Raw genomic sequence first — 20,120 nt, 5'->3', positions numbered from 1 at the left:
AAGTTTCACATAGTCTTTTCCTGGTTTAACATGTGAGACTGGTTTAGAGCAAACAGAAAATGCATGCCATGCAAGAAGGAGGTGGTGCCAGCAATCTTGAGAGGAGAAGATGGGGAATCTTGGCATTAGAAAAGAAGGTTGCAGTAGGGAAAGCTGCAAAAATGGCTGGAAAAAACAAAGTGAAGTTGCTGGTTGCGTTCCTTATTATGCCTCTTCAGGGAATACCTGTGAAAGTCATTTGCTACCACAGCTCTCGGTTACATATGTTTTGTAAAATGTAGTTGCATTAAATGGTAACAGGTTCTGCTGTGGTTTCCTATGTCTCTGAGTTACGTTTCTTCTTTTAGGAGTGATTTAGAGTACTGGCTGTTATGAACATTAAAAAAAAAAAGCTCGCATAACATACTTGGACTAACTTTTTTGCCACACATTTAGATGGAAAATACGTTTAAAATATTATACAGTTGCTACTCTATGGTCCATCAGTTTCCTTCCTAAAATAAAGGAATTGGTTAAAAATAATGCTGTGTCTTTGAATAGTGCTTCAAAAAAGTAGTTTTTTAATTTCTGAGATTATCTTCTCTTTTGCAAAATTTTATTTACTGTTTTTGAAAGCTGAGTATTGAAACCCAACAGGCAGCACGTGTGAATGCTGATAAAGTGGGCTTCAGCTGGGGATGTGTTTCTGGTCTCATTTCAAATTAAAATTCCTAGGGGATCTTTAATTTCTTGACAAATATACATCTCATCCTAGTGTACAAATGTTATAGTATTTCTATTCAAATACTTCTTTTTAATCACAGATTAGGTCAAATTATAGCTCTGTTGTCAGTAATTATCCGTAATTGTATGGAAAGGCTGTAAGCATATGCAGCTTAGTAGTATCTTCTGTTTCCCTTCATCAGAAAAACATCCAGAATCAGGCAGAAGTCTCTAAACAGTACTTGTTTAAAGTAATGGGAATTAACTGGTGACTTCAATGTAATGTCAGGTCATGAATAATAGCTCTGCTTTGGGGTCATGGGATGTCCAGCCTAGATCTGATTGAAAGTGCCAGTTCTGTATCTTGTCTCTGCTTACAGCCAGCATCAGATGTTTCAGCAGATAGATATAGAATAATGTAATGTGGAAGACTTATAGTAGTACAAAACCCAGAGATTCTGTAAAGTTTTCAAAATTCTGAATAATATTTCCAGCTTCCACTTACTTTAGTAACTCGCTTGATATTGGTGTTTCTGGAAACTTTCATGATCAGGTTAATGTCCACAGGATACCTTCAGTTGTAGTTTTCTTTTTCCTGAACCCTATTGCTGATTTAAACCTTTGAGGTTTTTGTCTGTCTGCATTGGTAGTTGTGGATTACATCATGCAATGGAGAGTTTGAACATTGGTAACTTTAATGTGCTTTGCTTTTTGTTTCCATAGGTTTCTCTCTTCTGTGATACCAACAACAATTATGTGGATGGGTGGTTTTGACATCTCTGGTTCAGTCTCAGTTAATGTTGTACCACAAGGGATTTTTCAGCATATTGATTTGTCATTTCTGTGTTTAAACAGTCTTTTTTTAATCTCCTTAACAGAATGGATTTTTGTCTGCCCTACCTTATTTTGGCTGCTGGTTGTGTATAATTCTGTCTGGGCAAATTGCTGACTATTTACGGGAAAAACAGAACTTCTCCACTGTTTGTGTTCGCAAATGTTTTACCCTAATAGGTAGGTGCAACTGTCATCACTTGGAACGTATAATAAGAATAACAATCTAGGGAAAATACAGGGCTTGGGAGAGTAGTCTGACATTCTGCTGTGAGATGAGGCAGCATTGTGCATGGCTTGAGAGAGGCAGCTTTATTTGTACATTAATGTGTCGAGAGCAAATACTGTCTTTTTCCGTGAAATGTAGGTCTCTTGGATAAGAGAACGATAAGAGATTGCCAAAAGCTTTGTTTAGGTCAAGATACATCATTACTCCAAGCAAACCGATGAAATAAATGGTGAGGTAAAATCACCATAAAAGGGGAGATAATTGCTTGACAGAATCAAACCTTGTTATCAAATAAGGTTTATCAGACTAACCCAGGATATTGTTCTGCATGAGCCCATTCCCAACTCTGTGCTGTTCAGTGTTTTGTATATCTGAGACTGAAGTAACTGAATAGGAATAGACTTGCAAAATTTACAGTTGCTACCAGGGTAAGAAGACCAAATAGAATCCAAAATGGTCTTGGCTAATTTGAAGGAGAAATGATTTGAAATCACCAACAGATTGACAAGATCGGGTTTTTAATGAACGCAGGTAAATGGCTGTATTTAGGAAAGAGAAATTGATTACTGAATAAAAGAGGGGCAGGAGAAAGAAATTTTTTAAGAAAAAGAGAGATTAAGCACAAGATCCACTCAGGTTGCAGCCTCTTTGATGTATGGCCATCCTTGCTGCTTCTCAATCCAGCTGATTCAATTGCTTTCTTTAAAGCACCTCTTATAGTAAATTCTCAGGCATTTTGTTTATTTGTTTGTTTTAGGCCTACACCATTTGGTTTATTCAGTTTACTACAGGGCCTCACACCCATGTATATATAACTCAAGAGGAAACATGTTGTTGTGTTAGGAAAAGCAGGACAGGTTGTCTTCATCAACAAAAGCATGTACTTGGAGCTGTTTACAGAGGTCACAATGGAGGCATGTAAATGGGCTCTGGTACTGGGAAATGGGTACCAAAGTTGCTGCAGACAGAAAGTAACATGTGTTAGCTCATGGTGGCTGAGAAACTATTTCCAGTATCCAATGTAGCATCTCTCAAGCTAGCCTGGAGTCTCTACATTGTGCAGAAGGCTCTGGCGTAGATATACCAGGTGTTCAGATTTTGTAAACATGAAATAAAGGTAATTATAGAATGTGCCTGCAGGAGAAATATGTGCATATATACATATATGTATTTGTATGAACTCTTCCAGCTCAACTTTATTATAAACTGAAGAAGTCAGTGTTTGTTCCTGAAACTTGGAGAGTTAAATGCGGGTAATTTCTTCACTGTGCACTGTTAACCTACCAGTGTCAGTGTAGCTTCAATTTATTTATAATAATAAATAAAACTAATTTGTGAAGTAATTTTCAGTATCTGTTGATTTTTGTTAATTTTTTTATGTAGTTCAAGTTTGTTCTTTCCCGCTAGAGTGGAATTTTTCTTATCTGTCTGCTGTTTCCTGAGACAGCAATAGGTTTGCAACCCATCTGCTCTTCCTTTTTATAAGGACATATAGTGATAGGACAAGGGGGAATGGCTTTAAACTGAAAGAGAGTAGATTTGGATTAGATATTAGGAAGAAATTCTTTACTGTGAGAATGATGAGGCACTGAAACAGGTTGCCCAGAGAAGTTGTGGCTGCCCCATCCTGGAAGTGTTCAAGGCCAGGCTGGATGGGGCTTTGAGCAACCGGTCTAAGTGGAAGGTGTCCCTGCCCATGGCTGGGGGATTGGAACTTGATGGTCTTTATGTTCCTTCCAACCCAAACCATTTACGATCCTTTACTGTCCCATTGTAACATGTGCGTGCAGAGCCGTGTTCTGTACGCCAGGGGGCAGTGGAAGTTGTATGGAAAATGTACGCACAGTTTGGAGCCTTCAAGTGTCTCTTGTGGTAAAAGTCCATTGATTGGAAGATTTCTGTCTTACAGGAATGATTGGACCTGCGTTCTTTTTAGTAGCAGCTGGATTCATAGGCTGCAACTATGCACTGGCTGTTGCGTTTGTGACGATATCGACAACACTAGGAGGATTTTGTACATCTGGCTACAGCATCAACCACCTGGACATAGCACCTTCGTAAGTATTGCTGAAGCTCGTGAGTATTGCTGAAGCTATTGGTAGTGCATGTGAAACATTTATGACCCTCCCTTTTTTTTCTCTTTTTTTTTTTTAATGCATTGCTGGGGTGCCTTGGAAATGTAACTATGGACCATGTGCTATACAGACCTGGAGTGTCAACACTGACAATTACTTGGGTTTACAGTATTAAGCACTGTATTTGCAAAAAGTGCAACTTTGGCAGAGGATATAATATAAATAACAGTTTAGAATCATTCCAGTTTTTATCCTGCAGTAATAAATGATATAATTCCTGGAATTATACTTGCTAGATTTTTTTCCTATTTGATTCATGATCTTGATATGCACAGTGTTTTTTGAACAGCAGAATACAGTTAAGTGTTTTGTTCCTTTAAACTTTTCCATCAGAGCTATCAATCTTCAGCATGAACATTACCATATTTAAGCGCTGTGATACAGGTATATTATTTGCATTTGGAAAACATTCTATACACTGGAATCAAATCTTGTTATTAGTAAGTGACCTGTCGTCAGTAGGTGACAAATCAGGTACATGCAATTGCTCTGAAATTACTAATTTTTAAGAATGGAAAGTTAAGACTTTGGGATGTAATATCTCCATTGTGTTACAAATTCAGAATCTGACAGATCCATCAGTTTCCCAAAGACGATGGATGCATGTATATTCTTTTGAAAGTGCACATAAGCATTCTTCTCACTGGCAAAAGTCAAGTATTTTGCTTTGTCTTTCATTTACCTATTTGTGGTAGCACTTAGAAATGAACAGGGTCAAATGACTTACTGTCCAAAGAAGACTGTGTTTCTCTATTAATGTGCAAAATGAAAAGCCTTCAAGCGTAAGTGAAGAAAGAAAAAGCATTTTATAAAAATAATACTTATAAAAAGTTCTGAAGATGTAGACAACTTATAAGGGAGACCTCAGGACCTAATTGAAGGTGGTGTCCAGGCTCTGGCAATCAAAAAGATGGTGGTCATGTCCACAATGATGGACAAGTTTTGACTTAACAAATGGCTGTGAAATAGTGGGAACCCAATTAATCTTGACAGGTGAGATTAGGTAGCAAGCAAGAGGGGAGGTGTCAGTGGCCAGCTATAAACAGCTTGTACTATGAATAAAATTTGAAAGTAAGAATAGCTTCTGTGATGCACTTTGTTTTAAATCACATAGAATTACAAATTTAGAAGATGCAGTTAAAGCAGCGCATCTGGGGTGTTATGGAGCCATTAGACAGCTTTCAAATTTCAAGCTTAGTTTTGCAGAACCACAGCAGTTAATTTCCAAAAAAATATATTAAATGGTGCTTGTTAAGTGAGTTAACATTTATCCTATGCACAGAACGCAAGAGAGCTGTGACAGGAAAAAGGAAATCATGCAACAGTAGTGTGTGCCTCTGTGAGGCATACACACAAAGAACTTCTGTATGCAGGTGATGGCTGAGGTTTCTCAAACTAGGATGTTGTGTATGTTTTCTAATTTGAGATACTTCACTTTGCATTTCAAATGTGTTTGTTTCAAGAGTCAATTTGTATATGACAGCATACGGAGTATTTTAGGGGTTGAAAAAAGACACAAGAAGAAAATGATGTTACACAATGCTAATGCATGTCAGCAGGCATAGTTAGGTTTCCCATGTGAACTGCTGCTGATCCCACTGACCAAATCCCGCTCTGTTCCTCCTGCCCTTGATAAAGTCCTGCTTTTATTCCCTTTGCATTTACACTAAACAAGTTCTTCTGGGTCTTCTTCCCTCTCAGATAGGCAGAAGGGAGCATATTGATTATGGGTGCAAAACTACTTGCTGGTAGTTCAGGGACTTTGGCCTGGCATTGCCTCTAGAGGCAAATGGCTGCATATGTGGGAAAACTTTCTCTAATGGCTGTTTTATTGGGTGGGTGCTGTTTTATTGAAATCAGTGATTTTCTATTCAGCACATGCATGTTTTAATTCAGGGTAAATCTGTCCAAATGGGGACTGAGAAGGAAAAAAGCGTGTCCTTGTAACAAAGGTCATATTAAAAAAACTTCTTCAAATACAGAAATGCAAAAAACCATCTTACTTAACTTTTTGCAACTGTCTGAATTTTGTTGGATGAAATGGTCAAGGCAGACATCCACAATTTCAAGGAAATGCTTGACATAATTGTAGAAAGCTAAAAATGGAGTTTGCATAAAATTGTGAAGAAAACTCTGTTAAGCGTTTACTTGGAACTCAATATTTATTTTTCTTAATTTGTTTTTCTTATCTTTAGAAAGATATTAGAATAACCCAGAGTGATTCAAAGCAGTCTCAATAAGCACATAAATGTCCATTCTGATTGGTTAAAAGTATGCTGGCTAGAATAGCAAAGCGTCTCTTTTTGCTACTAAAACTTGCATTATATCAAAGAAATCATTATTATATTCACAGGAAAGAAGTGAATGAAAATACTGATACTCCAGTAAAAACAATATCTGCTATGTGTTCTTGGTTTCTAACATATATTTATTATGCTATCAGTGTATTGAATTGGGGGGAGAGTTGGGGACAGGAGGGAGACAAGATTGTTCTTGTGAAGAAAATCTATTCTATTTTAGCTCTTTAAGTCTACATCAGTACCTTTCCATTATTACAAATTTTAGTATTGCTGTTACCATGAGCTCCTGTAATATTCATGTGGCTCAGCTACACACTAAACATATATCTGGTTTTTTTTACTCTTGATTTTACTACTTGACTGCTCTGCAAGTTGATTTGTATTTGGGTATTGCACTATGCCATTAGAACCTGACCAACAGCTTACTGTTGGTCTTGCTCTACAGACATGTCACTTTTTGCTTTTTCCCTTTTCACATGGGAGTCCTGACTGTGCTGAGGGAGTGGCATTGCAGTTATCTGCATCAAACAGCAAGCATTATCAAGAATGCAACTTATGTCAGAAACACTGGGCATAAACAGAGGCATTTAGCCAACAATTGGTTGCCAAAGATCTTTGGCTACCAGGGAAACTCTTAACTATGTTTAGTTTTGAAAGTATGCGTTAGCAGCATTGTAGTACTTAAGCATGTCGAAGACAGTACATTTGGTTCTACTTAAAGGCTTTCAAAGGAGTTTTGCTACATGTGCTTATTTTCCTAAGGGAAACTGTTACACTTGAACATTCAGCTTCATAAAGGCCTATTAATTCTAAAACACATTCCAAGATAAGAAGACTACATGCTATGTTTATAAGAAATAAAGATGGTTTTAACTAAAGCATTGCATCTCAGTCTAAAATACATTGCCATGCTCTAAACCAATATGTAGTATTGACTTTCAAGCAAAAAATCAACTAGTAAACTAGATAATTGATTCCTTTTCAGAGGAAAAAAATGTTTCTCTAATATCATTGGAATGAATACACATTGCAGCCTTTTGTAACAATGATATATGGTTGAATTCCCCTGTTTTGGTAAATAAAATTTCAAAACTATACATTTCTCTTTAGAGATGAAATTATTTTTCTGTTACGTTAAAGGTGGTAAGGACATAATTTACTCTGCTAAACAGCCTAAGATAATCACCGGGAGATGACTCCTTTCTCCTGTGGTGAATTGCAATGGTTAGTATCCTCTATGATTCTTCAGCCAGTAAATCCACCTTGGCAATCTGAACCACAGGGGGCTGTGCTCTGGTGGCTGGAAGGTCAAACTCTGCTGTAGAATGTCTGGCTTTTAATTCTTTTCGGTCTCCCTCACAAGTCTGCACTTGTGGTACAGTTTCAAACTCTTGGTATTGCAACATGCCTGTGAGGGAGATCTTTAATCACTTAGAGATAAGGTGCTGGGACTCAGATATTAAGCAAGTTACCAGGTTTTCCCAGCAAGTTTTTATGGCCTCTGGTGCATAGGCATACATTTGTGTGTGATAGAGCAGCACGTTCATGGAACAGGAAGCCTCAGAATGGAGCTGCAGGAACAGCAACCAGCAGAACTTGTTTAGTTGGACCCACTTCCCATTGGCCTTGACCCACAGAAAGCTGAATGGAAGGACTACCACAGCACTCTGAACTCCTGTCTTTGGAATATACACTGTAGTGTAAGTGGAGATATGCAGCCACACTGATTGCCTTTTTGGCAGACAAGTTTTTAGCAATGAAACCTGAACCAACTCTTATTGTTGCCGAACAGCACTCTGTCATACTCCTTGTTGTCTTTCTACTTCAAGGCCTGCAATGTGTCTTCTCTGACTGCTCCAATGGCTCCATTCCAGACAGTTCTGTTGTGACTTAACAAAGGGGATGTGGGTTTGGATTATGGATCTTGAGCAAAACCATGAGCAATTTAAGTTAAATTCCATAACTAGACTCTGGAAAATAGAGACATATAGAATCATTTAGGTAGAAAAGGACCCTTAAGATCATCAAGCCTAACCATTAACCTAACACTGCCAAGTCCACCACTAAACCATGTCTCTAAAAATGTATGTACCAAATGTCACTGAGTTATTACTAGAATAAAAGCAAATAACTCCCACTGAAATATTTGTTTTAATTTGTATGTGTGATCAAGATAAGGCCTATGTGATCAGCTTAGACAAAATCATTTCCATGATTGATAAGCAGGACAAGTTAATAAGCAGCACTAACAACTTCTCTTGCAGGTATGCTGGAATTCTCCTTGGCATCACAAATTCTTTTGCTACTATCCCGGGAATGGTGGGGCCACTTATTGCCAAAAACCTCACTCATAATGTAAGTCTGTTTGCTATTTTTTTCAGTTGTTATATTTTTGTCTCAATTGAATGGAAAGTCTGTCTTCTCACGTTTGCAGTCATCAAATGAAACCTGGGTTACACATGTAAGTCATATTATTTTGTTGCTGTGAATTACTTAATTCCTAGCCTTTTTTGTTCTCATTCTGATCAGGAAAATATAGGTAAAGTCAAAGACCTGTGTAGGACTTTAAAATTTTATGACTCACCCTTTATATTCTCTAGGAATAAAATTAATATGTTTTGATCACAGTAGAGCTCTGATAAAATGCCAACTAGATGAGACAGTTGTGGCATTGTTTTATCAAACTAGGACAAGTTCATGCTTGTTTTTTTTTATTAGGTTCTCACGTGAGTTGCTGAGTTATAATGTCAGCATTTTTCAGATAAGAGAGAAACTAGATTCTAGTGTTAGATTTGACTTCCAAGATGGTTTAGTCAAAGAATGATTTGTGTAGACAAAGGGAGTGAGGAGTTTTTGATTACTATTTTTTAATGAACTGAATGGATTATTCTAAAATCTTTTTAAGAAAGGGAGATGGGAGGACTAAGTTTATTGATACAGTTGAATTTTTGGAGTTGGAGATAATTTTAAGGATTTCCTAAAAAATAATCGGAAAATATTCATTAATACATAATTCCAATAAAATTAGTTCTTCCAGACATCTTAAATAGTGGGTTGTTTGGGGGTATTTTTGTTTGTTTTAGTTTCCCCCCCCATATTAATGCACTCTTCTGGTATTCTGTTTTTGTAGTAGGATCATTTACAGGTTTGTAACAGTAGTCATCTGGAACTTTTCTTAAGTACCACAGAGTACCATAGAGGATTCCTCTTGAAATCTGAGTTAAGGTGGCTACCTTGTTTGGACTAAAAAGCTTATGATTCTGGAATTGTTGTCATTAAGAATAGCTTACTGGATAGTGCAGGGAACTTCAGCTCTTGGATCACAGGACCTGAAAGCAAGGTAGTGTTTCCCCATACAGTAACATTCTCTGAGTTCACGTTGGTGGTTCTGCATCTCAGATAATAAACTGATCCAGAGAGTGTAATGCAATTCTGATAGGACTATTTGTGTAAGCTATATTATTAAACTGAAGTTGACTATATTGGTAATTTCATCCATTATGTTTATAATCCTTTTATGTTGCTATGAAATCATGCTGAATGGCATTTACATTTAAATAGGCAAGACATGTAGCATCGATTTTAAAATTACTTTTTCTTGAGTGTGGAGCTGCAAATTGACTGCATCTTTTTTTTTCCCTTACCCCATTTGACAGAATACTGTGGGAGAATGGCAGACGGTTTTCTATATTGCTGCCTCTATTAATCTATTTGGAGCAATTTTCTTTGCATTATTTGCAAGTGGAGAAGTTCAGGACTGGGCAGTCAGTGGATATCGCTTGCATAGAAACTGAAGACGTTGAAATACCAAAGCTGTGCTGAATCCCAGTGTGCTTAAAATTCTGTGACCGGAAAAGTGCCTTCCCTACTGATGCCTAGGAGTCTTCAGAGCTATTAAGTTACACTATTTTATGTGTGCATCTTTTGTACTGAAAATAATTTGACATCCTGTGTGTGCTATTTCCTAACAAGAAACTGCTTGGATTAAATATAAAAGTTTTTTGCTGGGACGTGATATCAAACATATGAACAGAGACCTTTTAAATCAGTATGCTAGGCTCCAATACTTTCTAGTTTTTAATTAATATTTTCTGAATAAATGTGTAGGCAGATGTTTATTGATACTGAAATGAGAGGAAAAAGTAAAATGATTATGTAGCACTGTAAGGAGGAATGGCATGCAAAGAATTGTACCAAAAAAATGTGTTTTGATTTTCATTATGAGATTAATAGTTTATTGCTATTTAAAAGTGTAGAAGATCTCTAGTTTTCTACAATATTTTTTAAGGCTTTTATTTTGTCAGTGTTTCAATGATGGCTAAGAAATGTACACAGGATTTACTTCTATTTTACTCACAAGTTTTGAATATATAAACATTCCCTGTTTAACGAGTACAGCTTCACAACTAATACACAGCAGTGAGGAAGTAAATGTACCATTTGGACTGACAGAATAAGCTATGTGTCCTCTGTAGTACAGCTTTTTTTTAAATAGGCCTTATTTTCATTCATCTCTGCAAAGAGGTAGCAGTCCAGCTCTGTGGTTTAAATCTAGTACAAGAGTGAACTAGAAATAGAATATCGGCATGTTTACCTTAAAATAACTTTGTTTGGCAATTCATTTTTTGTCTCTTTAAATCGATGCAGTGGAATGCTTTCCTCTTGCATGTAGATATGTTAGTCAGCTCATCAGTGTAAAAGAAATATAAGGCCAGCAAATAATGAGGAAAATCAGTTCTCTTCTCTAGCAGCCTTGTTTGTTAGTCTGATAAAGCTAGAGTAAAACAGAACTAGTGCAATAACCTGGTGCTGTTAGTCTCCTACCAAGACAGAATTTGACACTCAAGAGCATTCTTTGCACAACACACAGTTAAATGCCTCACAGTAGGATTAAATGAAGTGTATGAAAGCAGTGGCCTTGTTAAGAACAAACAGCTGAATAATCTTGTAGCCACAAAGCAAAGGAAAATTCCTGTGCCAAAGATTCCTGGATTGGAGCAATTAGGTAAAAAAGAAACATCACTGGGTTCTGGGTTTTTCATTTACGACCAATCCAAAAGAAAAGCCCAGTACTAAAGCTGCTCCAGTGGAGCCTACTGTCCTTCATTTCTAGGAAATGGCATCTGCCTCTTCTTTTTAGCTTTAAGAGCCATTTTGTTTTGGCCATCCTTGAAGTGTCATGTTCTCTGATGGTGGATTTAAACTGTGTTTAAATCTCTTCTTGTGTCTGCAGCAGTACCACAATAAACACTGTGAGTTCAGATTAAATTAGTACTTATTCAGTGGGAATATGTTAAAGCTATATTGTGTCTTCAGTGTTTCCACAATAAACGGATTGAATATTTACATGTGCATCTGTTGTTGAAAATTACTATCTCCCTGAAGTTCAAACACCATTTTGAAAGTATGCTGAACAAGGTTAGCACTGGATTAAGGAATGGTTAATATTTTCCTGGAAAATTACCTTCTTCAGAAGTATTTTGTCTAGCTATACAGGTAAGTACTGTCTTCTACCTGACATTATATTAAAAGGGATAAATTTCACTTCGTGTTTACAGAATTTTCTACTCTTTCAGTAGCTTGGGTTAAAAAGAAGGGAGACAAAAGTTAAAAAAAAAAGTTATATGGATTAAATTAATTTATGCCTTTGCTTTTCTAGGGTTCGTGAGCAGGACAACATAGGGACAGGGTTGCAATTTCACCTGTTCTGAAGCTGGAAACTTCAGCTTCCTGTGTTTCTAGTCTTTTTCATTGAAAACAGCTCAGTTGAATATCCAGAATTTTTTAAAAAAAAGATACTTAAAGGAGTAGAAGCGATAGAAATGAATGTAGGCGTTTTCTGTATCAATAAAAAGAGCCTGAACTGGATTTAGTTAAAATGGAGTCAATTTTAGGCATATCAGCAATTGAGCAGTCCAGAAACTTTTGACCAGCATACTAGATTTTATTTTCCCTTCACCTAATGCACCATTATTACTCATTTTGTATACTCTGTAACTTTTAAGTCAGCTTGGAAAGTAGGACTTAAAAAATTGCTATAAATCCTTATATTATTTCTAGACAACAGGCTACAGTTAAGTTAGCTATTTCAAATTTTATTTTTAAAACTATCAAAATATGGGATGGGATTCTTCAATTCAGTGAGGCTTTTAACACATAACAAACATGAAAACCTAAAAAAAAGTTAAGTTTTACCTTCCTTGTGCTGCAAAAAGGAAAACCTATTAGAAAAAGCTGTCAAAATATTTTCTGCTAACCATTATACTGTTTCTATTGCATTGCCATGTTCCTGTTTGCACAGTTCTCTCAGTCAGTTTCATCTGTTCAAAGGCATTTCTCATATTCTGTATTTTAAGAAGTAACGAGGGTTTTTTGAGTACCTCTTGTCTCAGTTCACCTGTGCTACACAGGTTCTTGAGATAAATTGGGAAGGTTTATTGTGGTGACTCTTTTCCTGAAACAATCCTGTGATTGTTATTTTTGCTGCCTTTCCTTAACAGGCACACCAGAGTAAGAAATGTTACTCTCCATTCCATGAAGAACCCTCTAATTAGGATGTCCACCTGGAATGAGGGAAGTAAGTTCAAAAACACATTTCACCCACTTCCGAGCAGGAGTTGAACAACTGCTTTGGCAACATGTCTTAGTGTTGCCAGGTGTTTTTAAGTGCTTTCTCCTCAATGTCTCCTTCTGATACAGCAAAATTCTATCAACACAGAGATGGAATGTCTTCTCAGAATATCCTACAGCATGTGATGTGGGTATGGCCTGAGATCTGCACCGTGGTCTTTTACACCTTCATCATGCTTTCCAAAAGATGACTGGCCACAAAGTAATGGGTGTGTTTTTCAATTCACTAGTTCTAAGAGTACCACTTATCAGTTGTGCACCTTTTAATGTTATTACTTAAGCAAAAACACTCCAATTTCCTTTTGCATGAAGAGTCAGAGGGGGAAAGTGGGGAGACAAGAAAAGGAAGGAGGGCATTTCCTTTAATAACACCAAAAAATGTCAGTCTTCTGAATGATCTTAATATTGAACTGTATGAATGTACAAAATGTCACTAAGTGAAATTTGCCTTTGACTTGACTAACTTACGATGCTTTCAAATTTGCATGATATGCATGGTCAGTGCATCTTGCATGGTTGTTTTGTTCATCTGGGAAAGGACAGACTAACTTGGAGGGAAAGGTGATTTTTGCTGTCCAGTAGAAAGGAGGTAATAATGTGTTGCTCTGCTCAGATAGGACGAGAAATCAAGCTCATAGCAATTTTAGAGGAATTAATTATTAGCCACAATCTGATTTGCCATCAAATTTCTGTCATTACCTTCATCATAACTGGCATTATTTTCACACAATCACTGCTCCTGCAGTCAGCAGGCCTGATTAAAAGTCTGAGACTAAAGTTGAAGGGCTTTTTAAAATATCTATAACTGGATAACTGTTTCAACTGTAAGTTGAATGATAAATTCATTTAGAATGGCAATGGAAAGGCTTAATTTCTTGTCTGGAATGTTGTTTACTTAGTGCAGTCTGTCTTTTTTTTCTTTCGTATTTAGAGATGAGCATATTTTGGAATCTCCTTCCCATGCAGTTACTTACATTAATATTTTCTGCTATGAAAATAACTTCTACTTAAACTTAAAAGCCCTTTTGTGGAGAAAATGGAAATTAAGATATTTGAATTGTTAATACATAGATGGTAGAATTGCTAAGCACCTCTGCGTGATTTTGAAAGTAAACTGCCAAATACAAGATATACATAGCAGCAGAGAAGGATCACGTGGTGGAAGAATATTCACACAGGGATAACGGTGTTAATTTAACACCTCTCTGTAGAGTCATGTTGATGCCAATGGTACTTTAAGCAACTATTGCTGCTAAATTACTTTGCTGTAGTATGACCTAAAGCCACATCTGCGAAGGAGATGGCAAAGCTGTGTTGTCATACATAACTCTTAAAGTGCATGTTGCCAGCAACAGAACCCACAGTTCTCTGTCACAGGCATAAAGTCTCCCTCCCATGGGAGAAGTGGCCTTGAATTCCTGCAGGTAGAGGGTGGAAATCAGCTTTGTTCCCCCTTCTATCACAGATGCAGGGAGGGGGTGGAATTAAATAATCAGCACTTACTCCCTGTTTTAAAAGAAAATGGGCTGCTTTTTTTGTGAACAGCCCAACTTATCAGTCCTCTCATCCTCAAGGACTGAGAACAAGGACTGCATAGTGTTTGTGGAGCTGTGAAAGGTTTAGAAAGAAGCTGTATATTAAAGGCCTTTGTAGCTGCCTGTGTGCAGCCAGCACTTTAATATTAAAAAAGGACATACATGGGCAGAACAGTCTCTAGAGTTGGGCAGCAGCTGAGGTTTTCGCTATCCCATTCAAAGTGTGTGCAAAGTGTGTTCACTCGATGTCACAGATATCTGTAACTTTGCATGCGTTGCAACATTCTTGGGATGCAAATTATCCCTTCTTGCTGAAACAGGCTATGGAAATCAATCCACAGCAGTCTTCTTCATTCAGTCTAAGAACACGCTAGTCACAAGCCACAGAAACTGGTTCCTCCCCCCCAGCTCTCCTCTTAACGGGGTGCTAACTTCAAAGGTTACTTTTGACCGTTGAAATACCAACTGTATTAAATAAGCGGTCAAAATGCAAGCAACCAGTTTGAATTGCAGGAATTCAATTATAAGCAGCTGGCTTCACTTCTAACTGAGGATCTAATAGTAAAAAAAAAAAAAAAAAAGACAACAGACCAAAACAAAATTCCAAACTAAATCCATCTGTCTGCTTCTACGCAATGAAAGTTAAATAGCAAGTATGCCACTTTGAAGCACAGATGAAAGTTTCACTGTTCAGAGCATGTGCAACCTGTACAAACACACTTTTACAAAGGCAGACATCTTGCTACAGGAGGTAAAAATAAATCTCTCTACGGGTTTCCTCTTCCTCTGTCTGTTTTAATTCTTCTGAATCTCAAAATATGATGCAAAGTCACAACGGCATGCACAGATGGTTCATATGCAGCTCTGGTTGTTCTGAGGAGGTTGATGTTTGACTTCTGTCCTTTCAGCTGAGTCATGAAGTATAACTATGCAGTTGTACATTTCTTTGTGTCGGTGCTCCAGGCAAGGAGGCTGCTGAGAGCAGCTATCTCTGGCAGTGAGGAAACACAAAAGCAGGGATTTAGAATGTGTAGCAGGGCAGTGCTGAGCTGGTGCATGCTTCTGCAACAATGGAGAGCCGTGGCAGGCGCTGCCCCAGCACGGCTGTCCTCAGCCAGCACCCGCCCTCTTACCAGCCACCTGGAGGCAGTTCACACATGTATAAGAAGGCACAGAGGATGATATAGATAAATCACTAAAAGAATTCAAAGTAATGGGATGGCAGTAATTTCTCCTAAAATGCTAATCCTTCAAAAATCTCAAGATCAGCAACTCAGTCAGCTTAGTCAGTAAAATATTTTCCACTTTCTGCATGATGCCTTTGCTGCACTTGATTTTGATCTAAGAATTATTCGTAAAGAAATGTACCAAAACTTCCCAAATAGGCTTCAGTCATGCCCCAAAGTATTTTCTGAGGCCCTTCCATCCCCACAGACAGTTTGTTTGAAATCACTGCCTCCAGCTGTAATTGTGTCCTGGAGCCTTTACTTTAAATGAAAATGGCTTCAAGTTGAACCCTAACCCTTATTATCATCCTCAAAAGGAAGGAGGCCCAGTGGTAGTTGTGCTCCTGTATGGGTTTGAGTACACTTACTTGAGTCCTTCAGAGAGAAAAATTATCTTAAATAGGTAGTCGGATGTATTGGTTAGTAATATATTAACGCTATAATGAAATATCAGTAACTAGTTTTACTAGCCATCTGAATGACTTCAGATGCTTCCCAAATATCTTGGCGTTATAATGCCTTATTCCCTTTGTTCCTTAGATGGGATAGCGTAACAGAGAGCTACTTGGAAGAGATAAGGGGAGAGAGACAGTTGCGGAGTGGGAACCAGTACTGTGAGCAACTTGCTGCTCTTCAAAGCCTCTGTACAGTGCAAATGAGGGTCTGCAGCCCCTGAGCTTTAGAAAAGTCAGCAATTGGGTTGTGACTGTTTGCTTAGCAAGTTTTTGTGCTTTCAGTCCTGGACAGCTGAGATGCAAAGGTGAGCAGATTTCTCATATTGTAGTTTGTCAGACTAAATATACAGTTGGTTCCATTGTGGAAGGTTTGCACATCTAGAAAAAAGGTAACACAGGAGAGGAACCAAAAGCTAAACACTGGCTAATTTCTATGAAGGCACAAACTAGGGGTCTGAAAAACAGGTGGCTCTGGCACAGTAAGAAGCAGCATCACTGGCAAGGTGTTGCAGCCATGGGTAACGCCTCCTCCAGCAAAAGCCTCTGGCCAATGCAGTCTCTGTTTTCTGACTAAAATCAGATTCATGTTTTATACATCAGCTAAGTTAAAAAGATTTTAAAGGATATCAGTATGGTGCAAGTTGAGCCTGTGCTAGTCTAGCCCATTTCAGTTAAATGACAAACTGGGAACTATAATTCTGATTTCTGGTGCAGTGTAGTTCTGCTTTCAGAAAAAGAAAGTAGTATCCAAATTCTTATTGTTTGGTATAGAATGTGAATCAATCATATTATTCTTCCTAGTAAGTACATACATAGCTAACATCCCCGTATTGCAGCTATTCACTTTTAAAACGACATTCAGCAACATATAAAATATGAGAAAAGGCATGCATAAGTACACTGGATTAAGCTGTCTTGCTTAATAAGGAGAAAAAAATTAAAAGACAGAAGTTTATGTATTGTATACTGCAAGTGGTATTACTCTTAGTAATTCCCAGTGCAGATGAGTTGTCTATAGAGTTTTGTTAAGTTTATCACTTCTAGAGCCAAGTGATTAATTTATTTTGGTTATTTTTTCTTTGTTTCTGGTGACCAAGCCTTCTGTCTTTGTATTCCACCAAGCCATGGAAGTGAAAACCTTAAAATCACTATGCCTGTGGCTGTTTTTATGTTACATCTGCATTTCATCTCACTTTCACTGCAAACAGTGACTTCCTGATATGCAGGGCTGTGCTCTCTGCTCTTGCTTTTTTTGCTTTCTCTTGTCTGACAAGGACTCAGGTTAATGACTTTGTGTATGTGTGCTAACTCTTTAATTTTTTTAACTCTGCTGTTTCTGTTACATTGGCAACAAATGTAGCACTGCAGTAGAAACTATATATGCCTCAAATTAACCAGAAAAAATGTGATTATAGTGATACATGTTTTACTTGTAGCTCCAGCTGCAGTAATATGAGACCTGCTTTATAATTCATCTACTGGGAGTTTTGTGTCTATTTTGAAACCTCTGACGTGCTTATTAGAAGGTAACTGAGAACCGTATACCAACACTCTCAAGTATGGTGATGACAGATCAGTTTTTTAAAAATTTCTGAACTGAGGTATTTCTGGACTGAGACTTGCCTATCATGTTGTAAGAATGACAGGGTTATAAATCATGCTTAATCACCATGGCTTACCTTAATAACCCCTGAAAACCAGTTCCGCTGCTGCCTGGATGGCAGCAGGAGCAATTTTTGATCTGTTGAGAGTAGCTGGATAGAACCATCTCAAACCATCCTATACTTACACTAAAGTAAGACAAGGGTGATATGCACTGTATGTTATGCCAGGTGTTTCTGGTAATCTGCATAGTGAAAAACAGACTTGGGCTTTTTCACACAGGTTTGTGGTTTCTCTTTCACTTTGAATTAATTCTTTTTGTGTTTAAAACAAATACTCTGGTCATGTTTGCAAATGGGTAAATTGATATGCCCATATATCCTGTGGATAGTAGCAGAGGCTCTCTGGTACATGTGATACAGGTGTTGCCTGTGTTTCAGGCATGGTCTGCGTTCCTTTTCTCTGAGCCTAGTCAGAGAGAAAGTATGTGAGCCACTTCACTGCTGGCATTCTGGGATACACTGAACATGCATTGGCAATGGTTTAAAAACTGCTGGTTTGTCTGAAATCATAATTTCAAAGCCATGGCAAAGATTGTTGTCATGGTTTCGTTTTCATAGTGCATTTTAAAGAAGCCCTGAAGCAGTTGGTCTTATAATCCAAAAAAAGTTGCTGTTCTGTTTCTTTTGCAGTGATTTCTCACCATCACCACACCCACCCCTCCCACCTTACACGGTGCTTTAGGCAGTCACTGGATATCAAAATACAATTTTGATAATTGTCAGGAAGAGAGAAAATAGGGAAGAATGGAGTGGTTTGTGAAACTGAAATGGAAAGTATCCTTGGTTGATATGTTTTTAAAAAGCTACCTAAGATGACAGAATTGTAAATTATAATTCTTACTTTGTGTGTATTATGCTGAGTAATGAATACTTAAGAGTTAGCGCTGGAAAAAAATAGACTTGGCATGGAAAAATACTCAGAATCTTTTTGAAAGAGTTAAGTGTATTTTCACAAGGTTTAAGCATAAACTGCAGGTCTGAGCTTCTGAGGAATATGTGTAGTATGTGACACAGTCTAGATCTGACTTGATGGTTACAATGGCTTAGTCGAGAGGATAAATAAATGAGAGTGCAATTTCACTTTGCAGCTAAAATGATGTAACTGAGCCGTGACACCTAAATGATATATCTTGCTTCCTGTGGTTTGAATCAGGGAATCACGTGGCCATGAAGTTAATTTGATCATCTGAATGATTGAATAGAAACTAAAAACAAAAGTTTTCCTGTGAATAAGTTCACTGATCCCACTCCCCTTTCAACTACACAATCACTAGATCCAATGCAGGAAATCTTTGGATTGATAGAGGAGAAAAGCAATTCTTCTGGCAGGTATTTCAAGCTGCATAGGTTTAGCTTTGACATGGAATAACACGTTTTAAATTGTTGAACTCGGATTTAAGCTTAAGAGAAGAAATTAAAACCTTAGTGTGGAATAGACTTTTCTCTTTCCTTTCATATTCTTTATGTTACAGTTTGTTTTACCCACACCAGTTACTGTCTGAATCAGAGAAATGTCATTTCTGAGCTGTTGTTAATGGATGCTGTTTTTCAAGAATATCACAGAAGAAAAGGGGGGAAGCAAGTGAGTAAGAGTTTCTGCTTCCGTAGTGCTTATGGGCGTGCAAGTGTTGCTGGGTCTCATGACTCACTGCACAGCTTTGTGAGGTAAATGGGACTGCATTAGCTTGCAGAGCAAGTATAAACTATTTCCCATAAATAGCGATACCACACTTCATCTCTAATGACTCCATAGACCTAAATTTAGAGAAGGAGCCCATTTTTACAACTGCCATTTCACTCACACATACAAATGCACCCCTACCTTAGATGGTGGGGTCCCCATTCAAATGTGGGGGAAGTGGGGGAGCCATTGCTTATGTGCACCCCTACATGTTTTATTATTACAGTATTCGTACCTGTATGTAGTGTGTACACACAATTAGGTTTCCTATGGTGAATGACAGTGTATGTACATAAAACAGCTGGGGGTGATTCTCTGTGCTAAATCAAAAACAGCATACAGAATTTAAAATTCAGAGTGTGCTTTTCACTTCAGGTCGCCTTAGGAATTGCACAGTCTGTGCCATGGAGTCTGCCCGGTAACTAAGATAGACCTTCTAGCTCTTCCTGCTTTGCACAAAGGGGATCCCTGAGTGCTATTCGTGGTTTCAGTAGCACAGGCTGTCTCCTGCTGAGCGTAGGAAAGTTCCAGTTTCAGGCAGCAGAGGACAGTAACACATGACTCGCTGGTGTGAATCGTTTTGCAATCTTTTGCTAGCCCATACTGTCTTTCTTTCATATCTTACTTTTATTCTGGGCTGTGGGGATAGCCACAGCTCAAGCATTACTCTTTTACAGTTCGTTTTCCCTTCATCTGCCCTCCACTTGGGTATCCTCCATCGTGGGGGCCAGA

At 37.8% G+C, this 20,120-nt stretch overlaps 1 protein-coding gene across 4 annotated transcripts in view; it reads left to right on the top strand.

Annotated features, from left to right (window-relative positions):
- The window catches only part of SLC17A5 (solute carrier family 17 member 5), a 39,088-nt gene that overhangs the window by 11,693 nt on the left and 7,275 nt on the right, over window positions 1-20,120 (top strand). For 2 of the 4 annotated variants that reach the window (XM_027745574.2, XM_039385634.1), the window contains exons 8-11: window positions 1,581-1,713; window positions 3,672-3,819; window positions 8,462-8,552; window positions 9,854-11,543. In XM_027745574.2, the coding sequence (XP_027601375.1) occupies window positions 1,581-1,713; window positions 3,672-3,819; window positions 8,462-8,552; window positions 9,854-9,991 (510 nt within the window). In that variant the 3' untranslated portion in view covers window positions 9,992-11,543. Of the gene's footprint in view, window positions 1-1,580; window positions 1,714-3,671; window positions 3,820-3,967; window positions 5,249-8,461; window positions 8,553-9,853; window positions 11,544-12,697; window positions 12,775-20,120 lie in introns of those variants that run through there. The other 2 variants (XM_027745576.2, XM_027745577.2) reach the window with 2 other exon arrangements.

Source organism: Pipra filicauda, unplaced genomic scaffold (assembly GCF_003945595.2).
Source record: "Pipra filicauda isolate LSUMZ 115617 unplaced genomic scaffold, ASM394559v2 scaffold425_size644529_pilon, whole genome shotgun sequence".
In the NCBI taxonomy this organism is placed as follows: domain Eukaryota; kingdom Metazoa; phylum Chordata; class Aves; order Passeriformes; family Pipridae; genus Pipra; species Pipra filicauda.
Note: the sequence above shows the minus strand (reverse complement) of the source record. Positions and strands in the feature narration are given on the sequence as shown.